This window comes from Erinaceus europaeus, chromosome 8 (assembly GCF_950295315.1).
Source record: "Erinaceus europaeus chromosome 8, mEriEur2.1, whole genome shotgun sequence".
Classification (NCBI taxonomy): domain Eukaryota; kingdom Metazoa; phylum Chordata; class Mammalia; order Eulipotyphla; family Erinaceidae; genus Erinaceus; species Erinaceus europaeus.
Window position 1 is genome coordinate 54,985,610 of NC_080169.1, and position 15,366 is coordinate 55,000,975.

The 15,366-nt window shown below is 37.0% G+C and overlaps 1 protein-coding gene across 1 annotated transcript in view; it reads right to left on the reverse strand.

Moving 5' to 3' along the window:
- The window catches only part of AKAP9 (A-kinase anchoring protein 9), a 197,529-nt gene that overhangs the window by 135,658 nt on the left and 46,505 nt on the right, over window positions 1–15,366 (reverse strand). The window contains exons 4-8 of the mRNA XM_060196249.1: window positions 15,168–15,221; window positions 14,601–14,771; window positions 10,726–10,881; window positions 9,269–9,466; window positions 963–3,335 (exon numbers count right to left, since the gene is read on the reverse strand). Coding sequence (XP_060052232.1) covers window positions 963–3,335; window positions 9,269–9,466; window positions 10,726–10,881; window positions 14,601–14,771; window positions 15,168–15,221 — 2,952 coding nt within the window. The remainder of the gene's footprint in view (window positions 1–962; window positions 3,336–9,268; window positions 9,467–10,725; window positions 10,882–14,600; window positions 14,772–15,167; window positions 15,222–15,366) is intronic.

Genomic DNA, 15,366 nt, shown 5'->3' on the forward strand with positions numbered 1-15,366 from the left:
TGCTTTCCTCTTCTACCTGACAAAAGATTCAATAAACATTGCAAAATGAAGACTTACCAAAAGCTTCAGTTATCATCATTATATAAGATACCCAGTAGAAAGTTCCTGTCATGTCTAATGCCAGTAACTGGCAAATATAAACTGTCACAAATAAACTATTATTATATGCATTGATTAACTGCATTTAGAATTACTTCCCTTCAGGTGTAATAAGACTCAAAAAAAAAATCTGTAGATCTTTTATCTTTAGGGAAATACAGTTCCATTACTATTGAACAAACTATAGAGAGTACTAAAAAGTTTTAAGAGCTAATTTTCAGTTTTGGAACCCTGAAAACACCAACATAAAATAAAACTTTGAAAACAGTTTTTGTGACTGTAACAAAATAACTTTACCAGCATCAAGTTTTTCAACAGAGTTATCTGAACTCTGGTCTTTCTAACAAAAAAGTAAAGTCATTCGCTATGCTCCATTTCTTGAGGAAAATGTAAAATATGAATTAACTAAAAGAAAGGCAATAATGGGGAACCAGGAAGTAGCACAAGAGGTTAAGCGCAAAGCCCAAGGACCGGCATAAGCATCCCAGTTTGAGCTCCTGGCTCCCTACCTGCAGGGGAGTCGCTTCACAGGCGGTGAAGCAGGTCTGCAGGTGTCTCTCTTTCTCTGTCCACCTGTCTTCCCCTCCTCTCTCCATTTCTCTCTGTCCTGTCTAACGATGATGACATCAATAACAATAACAAAAATAACTACAAAAATAAGACAAGGGGAACAAATAAATATTTTTTTAAAAAGGCAATAATGTCTAATAAAATAAATTATAACAGGAAGATAGAGTCAAATGACAACTATATAACAACAATGACTTTTGTCTTAGTAAGGTCAATTTATGAAGATAAAAAGTATTTAGTATAAAATATACAATTTCACTTTACTTAAAAATATGTGAAAAAAGAAACCGTACCTGTTCTGACTGAAGTACACTGAGTTCCCTCTGAAGTCTATTGTTTTCCGTTGGCTCAGTTATCCTAAACAATGTTTCATCTGTCACTGATGGCAAGGGATCCAAAAGCAACTGTTCTTGACTGCTTTCCTTTCCAGAAGTTTTATTTTCCAAAGTAATTTTATCTTCCTCCATCATTTCTGATTCAATAGAATCTTTATTCATTTTAAAAACTGACCCTCCAGAACCACTGCCTGCCTTTGTTTCAACTCCATTTTTTAAAGAACCTAAATGAACTCCACACACACTTGCTGTATTATGGTTAACTATGACTTCTAGTTCTCTACATCGCAATAAAACTTGTTCTTTTTCATGCTTTAAAGACTTAACTTCTTCACTTAGAAAACTAATCTCACCATGTTTCTGTTTTAATTGTTCAGAAAGGTCAGACAGTTTCTCCGACAGTTCTAATTTTTCTCTCTTAGTTACTTCAAGTTTTTCCATAAGTTCTGTTGTATCTTTTTCAACAACCTCACCAGTTTCCAGCAATTCTGCAATAAAAGGCTTGTCATCATCAAAAACTGAACTTTTCATTTTTATTATATCTGGATTTACTCTTTGCAAACTATGAAGTTCATCATTAAGTGCTTTAAGCATACTTTTAAACTCCACTTCTTGTCTATTTTTACTGTCTTCTAGATCAGTTTTTATTTTGAGAAGACAAGCATAATCCTCTTGTAGTTCTTGATAGTTAACTTCAAAATTTTTTTCAGCAAAGGAAAAAGTGTTCCTTTGTTTTTCAATCTCTTTGGTCAGTTCAATACATTGTTTTTTGAGATCTTCATTTTCCTCTGCAAGTACTTTAATTTCTTTTTGCCAGCTACAGTCATCTGATTTGGATTTAATGGAGTCTATGAAAATTAGTCCTTCTTGGTTAACAGGAGTATATACTTTCAACATGTCTTCAAGGACTTTCTTTTCATCTTTAAGAATGATGTTTTCTGATTCAAGTTGTAAAAACTTTTCTTGAAGGTCATGCTCTTTTTCCTTCATTTGTTTCTCCAATAATTCAGTTTTAAGTTGTAGTTCTTGAACTTCTTGCTCAAGTGTACCCTTTTCTTTTTCTTCTTGTCTAAGTCTTTCAATTTCTTTTTGAAGTTCGTTGATTTGAAGAGTCATTTCTTCTGATTTTGAATTCACAAGGGACTGCTGTAAATCTTTTAGCTTTGAAATTTCCAAAATTAATTGATTCTGTTTAGTTATCAAACTTTCTTTTTCAAACTGCATGGTCTCTATCTTTTGACTCATTTCATTTTGTAAGCCATCTATCTGCTGTTTATAATGAATACCTAAGTTATCTTTAAGCTTTTCAGTATTGATTCGATGTTCAATTTCTAAATCTTCCTTCATTTTGGTAAGTTCTTCTTCATGACTGAAGAGAAGCTGTGTCCTTAGCCTCTCTAACTCAGCTTCTTGTGATTCAGCCATTCTATCCAGCACAGCATTTTTTTCTCTTTCTAACATTTCAAGTTTTATCTTATAATTTGTAACTTCTGCTTCATGTTTTAATTCTAGTTCCTTCCTGTACTCAGATGCAGAAACAATCTCAGCTTTTAAATCTTCTACTGCACTAAGGGACTTATGTGCTTCATTGAGTTTACTTTCTTGTTCAGATATTGTCTGTCTTGCTCTCTGAATTTGTTCCCTTGTAAAGCTCAATTCTTCAAGAAGGTCTTCAACCTGTCTCTGTAGAACAGACTTTTCTCCCAAAAGTATTCCCAGTTCCTCCTTAAGTTTTTCCTTTTGAGAGTTAGTATCTTGCAGTTTTACATTCAATTCATTTATTGCCATGTTCATTAATTGTATCTGATCTTCATTAACTGTAATATTTGGATATGATCTTAAAGCATTCACTATTTCTTCCTTATGTTGTGTTTTAAGTTCATCTATCTGTGACATGTGTTGTTTTATTAACTCTTGTTTCATCTGCACTATCTGCTGCCCATACATCTCATCCAACTCTGCCCGAAGCTGGTCTAATTTTCTTTGTGTAACTTGTTCAGTCCTTTGTAGAATATCAACTTCAAATTGGTTGTCTTTATGATTTTTCTTCTGAAGTTCTTCAACTGTACCCATTAACTGTTTAATTTCCTCAGAAGACTGTCTTTCTTTTTGCTTGGAATTAGTCAACTCTAATTTCATATTTCTTATCTCTTTGTTCTTTTGTACAACCTGTTCTTGCAATTCTCCTAGTAATTTGTCAGCAGCTGTTACTTTATCCTTTAGCTCCAGTGTTTTATTTTCTTCTTCCATTAACTTCGTATTCAGTTTTTCAATGATTGCCTCCTTTTCCTGTATCTCTATACTTGAGATTTCTACTTTTTCATCTTGCTCCTTTAAAAAGAAAATACGAAAATAGCATTTTCAGTTCCTGGCAACTTAAACTGTTTGACTCCATTATTAAGAGACTGATAAGAATGTCTTTTTAAAAAGCTTATATAAAACTTAGGGCCCAGATAGCTCTCTCATACACAAGGTTGGTCACTAACCACTGGGGAAAGCTTTGATGCTGTGGTATTTTTCTTTCTCCTTCTATATAAGCAAGTGGGTCTGGAATGGTAAAGCTCCAGTGACAACAACAATAAATTGCTTATCCTGTTGATCGATTTCCCCCAAGTCAACTTGCATACCTAACACTACTTCTTCTTCTTCTAGCATTTGCCCTTCTTCCATAGCCAGTCAACAGCAAAGCTGTCAGGAGCTGCTTGTTGCTGGCTTTGAAAGTGACTGGGATCCATGTGGATTCAGTCGGCTAGGAAGGATCGTCAGTTTCCCCAATGAATGGGTACTCACGGGATGCACCACGAGAAGGTCGATCCAATGCAACCCCCTAACACTACTTGTGATTAAACACTCTTAGTAGTGTTGGCCTTCTTGGGTGAAAGTTTTTCTTCCTTACTGTATATTTTTTAATTGAAAAATTAGGTTAAAATGGGCTTAGCCTGATTAATTAAATATTTTTACAATTACTTAGTACCTTTGAACACTGTGATTTAATAATGGTTTATGGGATTATAAAATCACAAGGGGAAAGTTCTACATTGCACTCACCACTGAATTTCTGTGCCTTCCCTTTTCCCCCGAGAATAGCCATCACAGTTTTCAGTCTTAGAGTTTGGCTGCCTTATGTGTTTCAATTCTCTGTCTCTCACATATGAGCAAAACCATTTAGTAGTTGATTTTTCATCTCTTTACTTAACTTCACTAAGCATAAACACCTCAAGTTCATCCATTTTATCTCAAAGACACACTGATCATCTTTTCTAACTACAGAATAGTACTTTATTGAGTATACATGTCCCATTAACTTTTTTTTCCCTTTTGCCTCCAGGGTTAACACTGGGGCTCCCTGATAGTACGACTAATGCACTGCTCCTGGAGGCCATTTCCCCCCTGCCCCCACTTTATTGGCTAGAACAAAGAAATAGAGAGGGCAGGGGGAGATAGAGAGGGAGAAAGATAAGACACCTGCAGACCTACTTCACCACCTATAAAACACCTCCCCAACCCCCAAAGGTGAGGAGCCAGGGGTTTGAATCTGGGTCCTTGCTCTTAGTACTATGTGCACTTAACCCAGTGTGCCACCGCCCAATCCCTTCAATTAGTGTTTTCATGTCCTTTAGATATATGCCTATGAATGGAATTTCTGGATCATAATGCACTTCCATCTGTATTTGTTCAAGGACCCTTCATAAGGTTTTCCATTAGGACTATACCAGTTTGCACTTCCAAAAACAGTTTACATGAGTTCCCTTTTCTTCAAACTGTAACTATAGAGTATTTATATAATTTAAGAGTGCTAGGAACTTCTTACATTCCCAGAACAAAGTCTTAAAAATTGGGAGACTTCTGGAGGCATGGCTCTGGAATGGCAGCAGACTTGTCTTGTTCTCTACAGTCAACTAGGAAAAGCAATGAAAATCACCTGAAAATTCAACAAAATACAACCAGGAATTCTTGGGAAAATCACCAAGCCACAGGTGAGTACATACACATGCAGCTCATGGAAGGAAAAGGGAGTGAGGGGGAAATTCCCAGGACAAAAAGGCCATACTCAGGGTCAGCTTGACAGCTGAAGCACACCACTTTAAGGCCCAAGTTATGCTCCCAGAGAGATAAAGAATAGGAAAGCTATCAGGGGAGGGGATAGGATACGGAGTTCTGGTGGTGGGAATTGTGTGGAGTTGTACCCTTCTTATCCTATAGCTTTTGTCAGCGTTTCCTTTTTATAAATAAAAATTATTTTAAAAAATAAATTATAAAAAAACAACTGTTAGGGAGTCGGGCTGTAGCGCAGCGGGTTAAGCACAGGTGGCGCAAAGCACAAGGACCAGCATAAGGATCCCGGTTCGAACCCCGGCTCCCCACCTGCAGGGGAGTCGCTTCACAGGCGGTGAAGCAGGTCTGCAGGTGTCTATCTTTCTCTCCTCCTCTCTGTCTTCCCCTCCTCTCTCCATTTCTCTCTGTCCTATCCAACAACGACAACAACAATAATAACTACAACAATAAAACAACAATGGCAACAAAAAGGAATAAATAAATAAAATAAATATTAAAAAAATAACAACTGTTAAAAAAAATAGTACTAAGTGCAAGGACCTGCACAAGGATCTGGGTTTGAGCCTCTGCGTGCACATGTGCGCACGCGCGCATACAACACACACACACACACACACACACACACACACACACACACACACACAGCAGGATATTTCATAAGCGGTGAAGAAGGTCTGCAAGTGTCTTTCTCTCTCCCTATTTTCCCTCTGTAGGAATATTGTGGGGATGTGGTGGAGCCTGGCAGGACTTGACCTGAGAGGTGAGTCTGTCCTGTTTGTCTCTCTCTCCTATGGAGGGGTTGAGCAAAAGGGGGACAAAGGAACCTTAAAAGGTTGCCTGCCATATCAGACTTCCCTGCCTCACAAAACACCAAGGAGACAACATAATGGTGCTGCAGAAGTTGTGGAGAAAAGGCACTTTGCTACATTGCTGGTGGGAATGTAAACAGGTATAGCCCTGTATGGAAGACTGTAAGGAGAGTCCTTAAAAAATAAAAAATGAAAAATAAATAAATAAATAAATAAATAAAATAAAAAATAAAAATGAAATTGCTGTATGATCCAGCAATATCACTCTCAGACATTTATCCAGCGGACACTCAAACACTAGTTAAAAGAGACATAAGCACCCCTGTGGTCACAGCTGTATTATTCACAATAGCTGACGAGTAGAAGCAGCCTAGATACCAATCAACAGATGACTGGCTAAAGAAGCTATGGGATAAACATTCCATGGTATATTACTCTGCAATCAAAAATGATGATATTGTGTCCTTAGGGACAAAATGGATGGAAGTGATTATGAGGTGATTATGCTAAGCAAAATAAGTAAAAAGATGAAAGACTACTACTTACTACCAGATGGTCTCACTTGTATGTGGACTCTATAGAGATCTGATTCACATGAACTTGCAAAATTTAAAAAAAAAAAATTCCAAACAAAACAGAAGCAAGCGAACTGTAAGAACTGTCTTGTGAGAATTGTGATGATCACTTTGGGGAGGTGGCAGAATGTGGTTATGGGACTTTGGGAGTGGGTAGGGTGTGGAACTATACATTGTAATCTTAGTCTTGTAGCATACTATTAATAACAAATAAAAAATTAAGAAAAATAAATAAGTGAAAGTTTTTCCTATGCATTTCAGTGACTTTAAGGTGTCTAACTGGGTAAGTACCATGAAAATAGTTGTAACAACAAAATCAGACTCCTATGCATTTCCATTACTTGACTCTTGGGGCTAAGTGAATCTGAAATTTAGGGATAGACAGTGTTCACGTTGTTGAACCCCAAATTATATGCAAGACAATCATACCGCTTATGGCATATTATTTGTCCTAGATTTGGTTTAAACTGAAACTTGGAAGAAAGACAGCTACTTTTTTCCAGCTCTCATCTGGGATTCTTATTTTGGGAACTGTAGATAAACCTAAACTCAGAGCATGCACTAAGGCATAGGCATAATTAAAATCATTTACAGAAGTGGCAAACCAAGGAAAACAAGAAACACAGGGCACAAAGTATGTTCATAGTTATAATATTCACAACAGCCAAAAATGGAATCACAAAATCCAAATGTTTTATCCAAATGAATGAATAAACAAGTTATGGGGAACACACTTGGAACACAATTTGGTCATTTCAAAAGATGACATTGTGTCATTCAGGACAAAATTAATGAAAGTGGAACTGATTATGCTAAGTAAAATAAATAAAGAAGTAAAGGATAACTACTAAATGGTTTCTCTAATATGCAAAATACAGATAATTAAAAACAAACTTGGAAAAAATAATAACCAAACTGGCTCTTAGACTCTGTTAAACTATCATAGCTACTGGCGAGAAATGGAGGGGGGTGGGGGTGTTACTGGAGGGATATATTCTATATGATATAGTGACACAGCGCTATTCTATATGATGTAGTGACTATATGATATAGTGGCACACAGATATTCTATATGACATAGTCACTATATTTATATGACATTTAGTTGTAAGCACACAAACAGGTATAAAACTAAAATCCAAAGACCTTATATTGTAAACTAATATTAAATGAAAAAAGGTTTAAAATGCAGTAGGGAATGCCCCATTCTCCAAAAGGAGGTTGGGCCAACGTACTCTGCCACTTGAGGAAGATAGGTACTGAAATGAGTACAGCCTAGAATGTTCCTAGCTGTGACTACAGAATGCGAGCGCAGGCCTACAGGGATGCAGAGGTTACACATGCTCTTGTGCTGAATATGGGCCCCACATCAAATCGATGGGGTTTACATTTAACAATATTTATATACCTTCCCCATATTTGGGAGCTACTCTATTCTCTGATTCAGCATTCTAATCCTATTTCCAACTCTTGACACCATCTCCCCAAACAATACCTTTAGCCTACCTTCATGTTAGCTTTCAGGTTCAGGCAAAAATCAGTAAAGTCATGGGCTCCTTGACTATATCTAAAATAGATCTTGCCTTTTCCAAAATGGAGACCACAAACTCATCCGCTAATATTCTTACCTTTAGGCTCCTGATTACTAAACAATTTTCTCTGCTTTATATCTTAATGCTTTTTTCAGCCAGCAAGTTGCAGATGCTACCATGACGCCAACCTGAAGTCACTGGACAGATGACTTCACCAATGTACCCTGGAATCCCAACTCTGAAGAGCCCTGCCCCCCTAGGGAAAGATGGAAACAGGCTAGGAGTATGGATCGACCTGCCACGCCCAGGTCCAGTGGAGAATCAATTAAAGAAGTCAGACTTTCTCCATTCAGCACCCCATAATGACCCTGGGTCCATGCTCCCAGAGGGTTAAAGAACAGGAAAGTTTCTAATGGAGGGGATGGGATAGAGAACTCTAGTGGGAATTGTTTGGAATTGTACCCCTCTTATCCTACAAACCAGAAGATCATTATTAAATCAATTTTAAAAAAAAGGTTTTAAAATGCAAACATCTATTGATAAATATATAAATATATAACCCTAACCCTAATATAATGTGACCATATAAAAGAATGAAGACGTGATTCATATTGCAACATGGATAGATCTGGAATATTTCATGCTAAGTGAAGGAAAATCACACATATTACATGATTCCATTTACAGTTGTCCAGATTAGACACATCTACGAAGACACATAATGTTGAATACACTGGTGATTGCTTACAACTGGGGAATATGAGAGGGGATGGAGAAGACAGGGAGGTAAAAGCTAAACAGTTCAAAGTTTCTATGGGAAATCACAGAGTCATTAAAAACAATGTAACAGAAGATAGTACAGTGGTCATATAAAGTGTCCTTCATGCCTGAGGCACCAGTGGTCCCAAGTTCAGTCCCCAGCACCACCTTAAAATGGAGCTTACAAGTGGTCTGGCAAAAAATAAAACAAAACAAAATAAAAAGCAATAGTATAAAAGTTTTTTTAAAAAACAAAAAAACAGGGACATTTTTATTATAAATTTAGATTCTCCTGGTAATTCAAGGTTAACATAGATTGATCACATTCAAATAACTCATGACTATTATCTTAACAACAATTATTTTGAGACTCTCAATTGCTATTGAAATAAATTCTTGATTTAAAAAAGCTTTTATTAATGAGGAAATTCTGTGATTCATATTCATAGCATAAAGTAAACACATATAAAGACATTTTTTAAATAAATTGTAAAGTTATTGGATATTGAAGGTCTTTCTTGAAATAAACATACCATTTCATAGGCTCTAATTTTCTCTTGTAAGGAACTAATTTGCATCTTGAGGTCTTCTTTCTTCTTCTCATAATCTTCTAATAGATGATCTTGTAATTCCAGCTGTTGCTGATGAGTGAGAATCTGTTGTTTAGCTTGTAGTAAATCTGCAGCTGTGCTACTGTGAGTGCTGTTTCTCAGAGTTTCACTAGCCTGCAACTTAAAAATACAAAAAAAACAAAAAACAAAACCCAAACAATAAATTATGAAGTAAATACACTGGCATGTATTTTTTTGGAGATTCCTAAGCTCACAATTTCTCTCTAGCAACTCTGAACTCATAGGTTTTGAAGATCTAGCAGTGAGAGTGGTTGGACAGTATTATCCAAGCTGAGCAAGTAAAAATGACTTTTTAAAACATATTTTTTATTTTATATACTTACTTTGGATAGAGACAGTGAGAAATGAAGAGGGAAGAAGACGAGATTAAAAAAAAAAAAACCTGCAGCAATGTTTCAACACTTACGAAGCTTCCCCCCTACAGATGGGAACCGGGTGCTTGAGTACAGTCCTCGAGCATGATGGTGTGCATGCTCAACCAGGTTGAGCTTTACCACAAGAGAGTACTCTAGTGAGATCAATAAGACCAAGACATACATGTATGGGAAAAAGCTGAGCCTAATTACACAGTACACAACTTCTTGGCTTCTTAGTATACTTCTAGTTTCTGAGTCTAATCCACTTCAGAAGCATGGTTGTATTTATGACTTGAATTCTATTTAAAAAGCCTGTATCCTGGGACCAGATGGTGGTGTACCTGGTTGAGCGCACGTTACAATGTACAAGGACCTGGGTTCGAGTTCCCAGTCCCCATCTGGCGGGGGAAAGCTTCACAAGTGGTGAAGCAGTGTTGCAGGTGTGTCTGTCTCTCTCCCTCTCTGCCACGCCCTTCCTTCTTGATATCTGGCTATCTCTATCCAATAAAGAAAAATAATTTAAAGAAACAATTTAAAGCCTGTATACTTACATTAAGTGAAATTACACTGCATAACATAAATCTTTTTTGATTAAACTACCTGAAATTATTTCACTTTACTTTTCATCAGAAACCTTTATTAATACAATTAGATTCCTATGGCTCTGTAACAGTTAAAGGTAAGAGTAATATATTTATCTAGTTATAATTTTGCAATGTCACTAAAATAAAATCATACCAGAAATAGTAAATCTGCAAATTTTTACTCAATTCTAACATAAGTTTCTGTAGATTTGAAAATATATTTAAGGAAGAAGTACAAAGCCAGTAAGAAAGCACTTAACAAATATAATATTAAATTCTAAGTATTCATTTACTCACAAGTTATTTCCAATATGATACAAACTTAAGCAAATAACTTTTAAACAAATTTAAATTTCTTCTGGAGGTATAGACACTAAAAAAATTATTGAAATACAGCATTTATATTAGTATTACTTACATACTGAAACTGAATCTGTAATTTTTGACTTTTCTCTGTCAATTCTAAAAATTCTCTCATTGTCTCATCTTTTTCTCTTCTTGCTTGTTGTAAATTAGCAGTGAGCTGTGTTATGATGCCATCTCTTTGCTTAATGGCAGTTTCAAATTCTTGTAACTAGAAAATATAGGTGAAAACAATAAGTGCTAGACTGAGTTTTAAACTTATTGGTATTGCTTTATTAATATTACAGGCAACTGTTTTTCAAAAAATAATAGACATAGGATGTAAGCAAAATTACTATTTGTAACTCATCTTTTCTCTAATTACAAGCTATCAGTTTAAACAAAAGAACTGGTCTTACTTCAAAATTAATTAAAAAAAAAATCACAGCTATATACAAATAATGTCAAAGGACATAAATTATGGTGATGTTCCTTCTGCAGCCCACAATGACCCTGGGTCCATACTCACAGAGGGTTAAAGAATAGGAAAGTTATCAAAGGAGGGTTGAAATACAGAGTTCTGGTGGTGGGAATTGTGTGGAGTTGTACCCCTCTTTTTTTTATATGTTTAGTTATTTATTCCCTTTTGTTGCCCTTGTTGTTTTATTGTTGTAGTTATTATTGTTGTCGTCATTGTTGGATAGGACAGAGAGAAATGGAGAGAGGAGGGGAAGACAGAGAGGGGGAGAGGAGGGGAAGACAGAGAGGGGGAAAGACAGACACCTGCAGATCTGCTTCACCACTTGTGAAGCAACTCCTTTACAGGTGGGGAGCCAGGGGCTAGAACCAGGATCCTTACACTGGTTCTTGAGCTTCGCACCATGTGCGCTTAACCAGCTGTGCCCTGACTTACCGCCTGACTCCCTTGAGTTGTACCCCTCTTAGCCAATGCTTTTGTCAGTGTTTCCTTTTTATAAATAAATAATAATAATTATGGTGATGTTGTGTATGATACAGTAAATCCTAACAAAGGGATTTTTCAAAGTTAATCCAATAATAGCAATAACTACTGCCTTCTTAAACCCTAAGAGAGCAGGAACCTACCGCTTCTTCTACAGAGCCTATATTTCCCCTAGGTTCCCTGGAACCTCTAGAGTGGGGCTCACTTTCCTGCATGCTTCTCTCAATTCATACCAAATGACATTGTATCTGTGAATCCCAAACTAATCAACACAACGAGTACCACCTCAGCATACTTCACTTCAGACTGTGTCCAGAGACATCAGGCATGGAATGTCAACCCTTTCAGCCTTATTACTCGGGTGAGACCTTTCCTTTCATAGTATTCTCTAATTCCATTCCAGGTGGTTCACTGCCTAACAAAGTCCGAAAACCTAGGTATAGACTAGGTCCCATGAGATAGAGTGTATGGTCACCTGTATCCATATATTAGGGCAAAATATAGACCTGAAAGGAAAAGTACACAATAGTCTGCAGTGAGTCAGTATGAAGTTCATAATGAAATTATATCTACTTAGACTTAGATACACTCCTCACCTACTTCCCTACTTCCTATTACACTCCCCTCACTCACTCCAAAGCTAAGCTTATCAAAGCAAGGACTGCAAAAGCTGAATAAGGTCAAGGAACTGACATACTTTAATGATGATACTTTAGTCACTATCAGGCCACCCCATCGGCTGGGGCCCTAATCGGGGAGTCCTGAGATTCCTAAACAGACATGATGGGCCTAGACTTTGAATAAATCCCTCTCCCCAATATACCAGTCATCTCTATCAGGAACAACACAATAGACCCCTTTGTGGTCCCCCATAGGAACTTGCCTTCAACTTGGATCAACAACAGTAGAGAATGTCCCATCCTCTGAAGGGAGGATGGACAACAGACTCTATGCTCCACCCGAGGAAGATGGGTCCTGAAATCGGGGCAGATTGGAATGTTCCTACTCATGATCACAGAATGTGAGCTCAAGTCTAAAGGGAAACAGAGGTCACAGAGACTCTTAAACTGATTATGGGCCCCCAGATCAGATCAAATCAATGGGGATTACAGTTAACAATATTTACAGACCTTTCCCATTTTGTGGAGCTACTCTCTTCCCTGATCCAGTTTTCTGGTCCTTTTTCTAGCCATGACACCATCTCCCCAGACAATAACTTGGATCCACCTGCATATCAGATTTCAGGCTCGGGGGAAAAACAACAACAACAAAACAAAACAAACAAATAAACAAAACCTAGTATAGCCACAGGCCCTTTGGAATATAACTGAAATATGCCTACTAGCTATACAGAAGGGAGACCTCCCTCCCAACTCTTCATCTGCACTACTCCAGCCTTTAGGTTCGTGATTAGTCAACAATTTGTTTGACTTTGTATGTGAACTCTCTTTTCAGCCACCAGGTTCTAGATGCCAGCAGGATACCCACCAGACTTTCCTGGACAGACAACCCCACCAATATGTCCTGGAGCTCTGATTCCCCAGAACCCCACCCCACTAGGGAAAGAAAGAGGAAGGCTGGGAGTATGGATTGACCTGGCAACACCCATGTTCATCAGGAAAGCAATTATAGAAGTCAGACCTTCCACGTTCTACATCCCACAATTATCCTGGGTCCATACTCCCAGAGGGTTAAATAATAGGAAACCGATCAGGGGAGGGGATGGGATATGGAGTTGTGGTGGGAATTGTGTAGAGTTGTACCCCTCTTATCGTATGGTTTTGTCAGTTTCCTTTTTATAAAAAAAAAAAATTGGGGGCGTTTTAACAGTTTACAGAATAATCTTTAACACACAGGTACAGCCTCTTATCTCCCCTTGACTGGTGTCTAAGAGACACACAAGATCCCAATGTCCTTCCATCATGTCCCTCTCCCACCTTTTCCAGAGTCCTTTGTTTTGGTGTTAAAAAAAAAGTAAAATAAAATAAAGTACACACACACACACACACACACACAATCTAACTTAATCATAGGTCTATTTCAGAAAGCATAAATGTCTTTGAATCTAGGGAGGCTTCAAACTGTACCTAGGCAATACCACCAGAGATATGCCCAAGCCTTTCTTCTTTCTGCAAAGGTTGAAACCAAAATGTATTCTGTCATTCCCATCAATGTCTGATTTCATCTTAATTTTCCTAATTGATACTGTGTATGAGTATGTGTGTGTGTATATATATATATTCCTTTTAACCAGAGCACTGCTTGATCTTTGGCTTACTGTAGTGTGAGAGAAGATGTTATTTTAGCCACAGGGCATTACCTGCAAGAACTATCTGACATTTTTAATAAGTGTTAAGTTATGATGTTCTAATGTGCTTTGCACAATTTTCTCTCAAATGACTACAAAAACATTTATCCTATTTAAGTGATTTTAGTACAGCTATCTAAATAGATTTAAATAAAAGAGTACAACTATGGAATTCTAGTTTAGGTTTTTCTGTGTGTGTGCCTCCAGGGTTTTCACTGGGTGCCTGCAATACAAATCCACTGCTCCTGGAGGCTATTTTTCCCCTTCTGTTGCCCTTGTTGTTTATTGTTGTTGTTGTTCTTATTACTGTCATTGTTGGATAGGACAGAGAGAAATGGACAGAGAAGGGGGAAGAGAGAGAAGGGAAGATAAAGATAAACACCTGCAGACCTCCTTTACCGCTTGTGAGGTACCCCCCCCCCCTTCAGGTTGGGAATCGGGGGCTCAAACCAGGATCCATGTGCCAGTCTTTGTGCTCTGGGTCATGTGCACTTAACCCGCTGCGCTACTGCCTGGCCCCCAGAATCCTACTTTTAAGTGAGGTTGTTCATAATATGTATAAGGACAAACTGTATGAAATGACCTTAAGTTACCATTTAAATACCCCATCTTTAAAGAATGCACATATACTATCATTTTTGGTTCTGCGAGTAAGATATCCAGTCACATAAAGTAAGCATACTTGCTGGAGTCCCTCAGTTCCGTAAGTGGTTCTCATTTCTCCTAGTTCTCTGGTTAATTCATCAATCTCACGCTGTTTGCCAGCCAGCTCATTTTCCATCATCTCTATGTGGGTCTGACTGTACTGTGCCCCACGTTCAGAATAAGAATCCTCAATGCCAAGTTCTTCTCCCTAAATCAATAGAAATTTTTTTAAACTAATTTATTACTAACAACATTCTTCAGGACAAAAGAATAATGAATTCCAAAGCAAAATTCACTTGCAAATATCACTTTATTACCTGGAAGTTTATTAGTATGGTAACCTTCTTTGTTATTAGTCAGAATGTATATTTCAAAAGCAAAAGTAAAATATCTACAGATTCTGTCACAACAGAGTGTTATAATAAAAGGTAAGTAATCTTTGGCGATACATTTAAAAAATCATTTTTATATGTTAGAATCTTAAAAATTACATAAAGAAATCACACAGAGAAAGAAGTATATGCAGGAAAAAAACTTTGTTAGTAAGCCAAATATTTATAAATAATATAAAGCATTAGTACTATGAATAATTTAAATACTGTACCCTTAATAAATTTGTAGGCTTCCCTGTTCTTGCCACAAAAGTGCAGCCATTTACCTGTATAAAAACAATTTCCTGATATGTTATGATTTTAGATAGAATTTTTAAATAATTTTTTAAATATTTATTTTCCCTTTTGTTGCCCTTGTTGTTTAGTACCTTGTTGTGGTTATTGATATCATTGTTGTTGGATAGGACACAG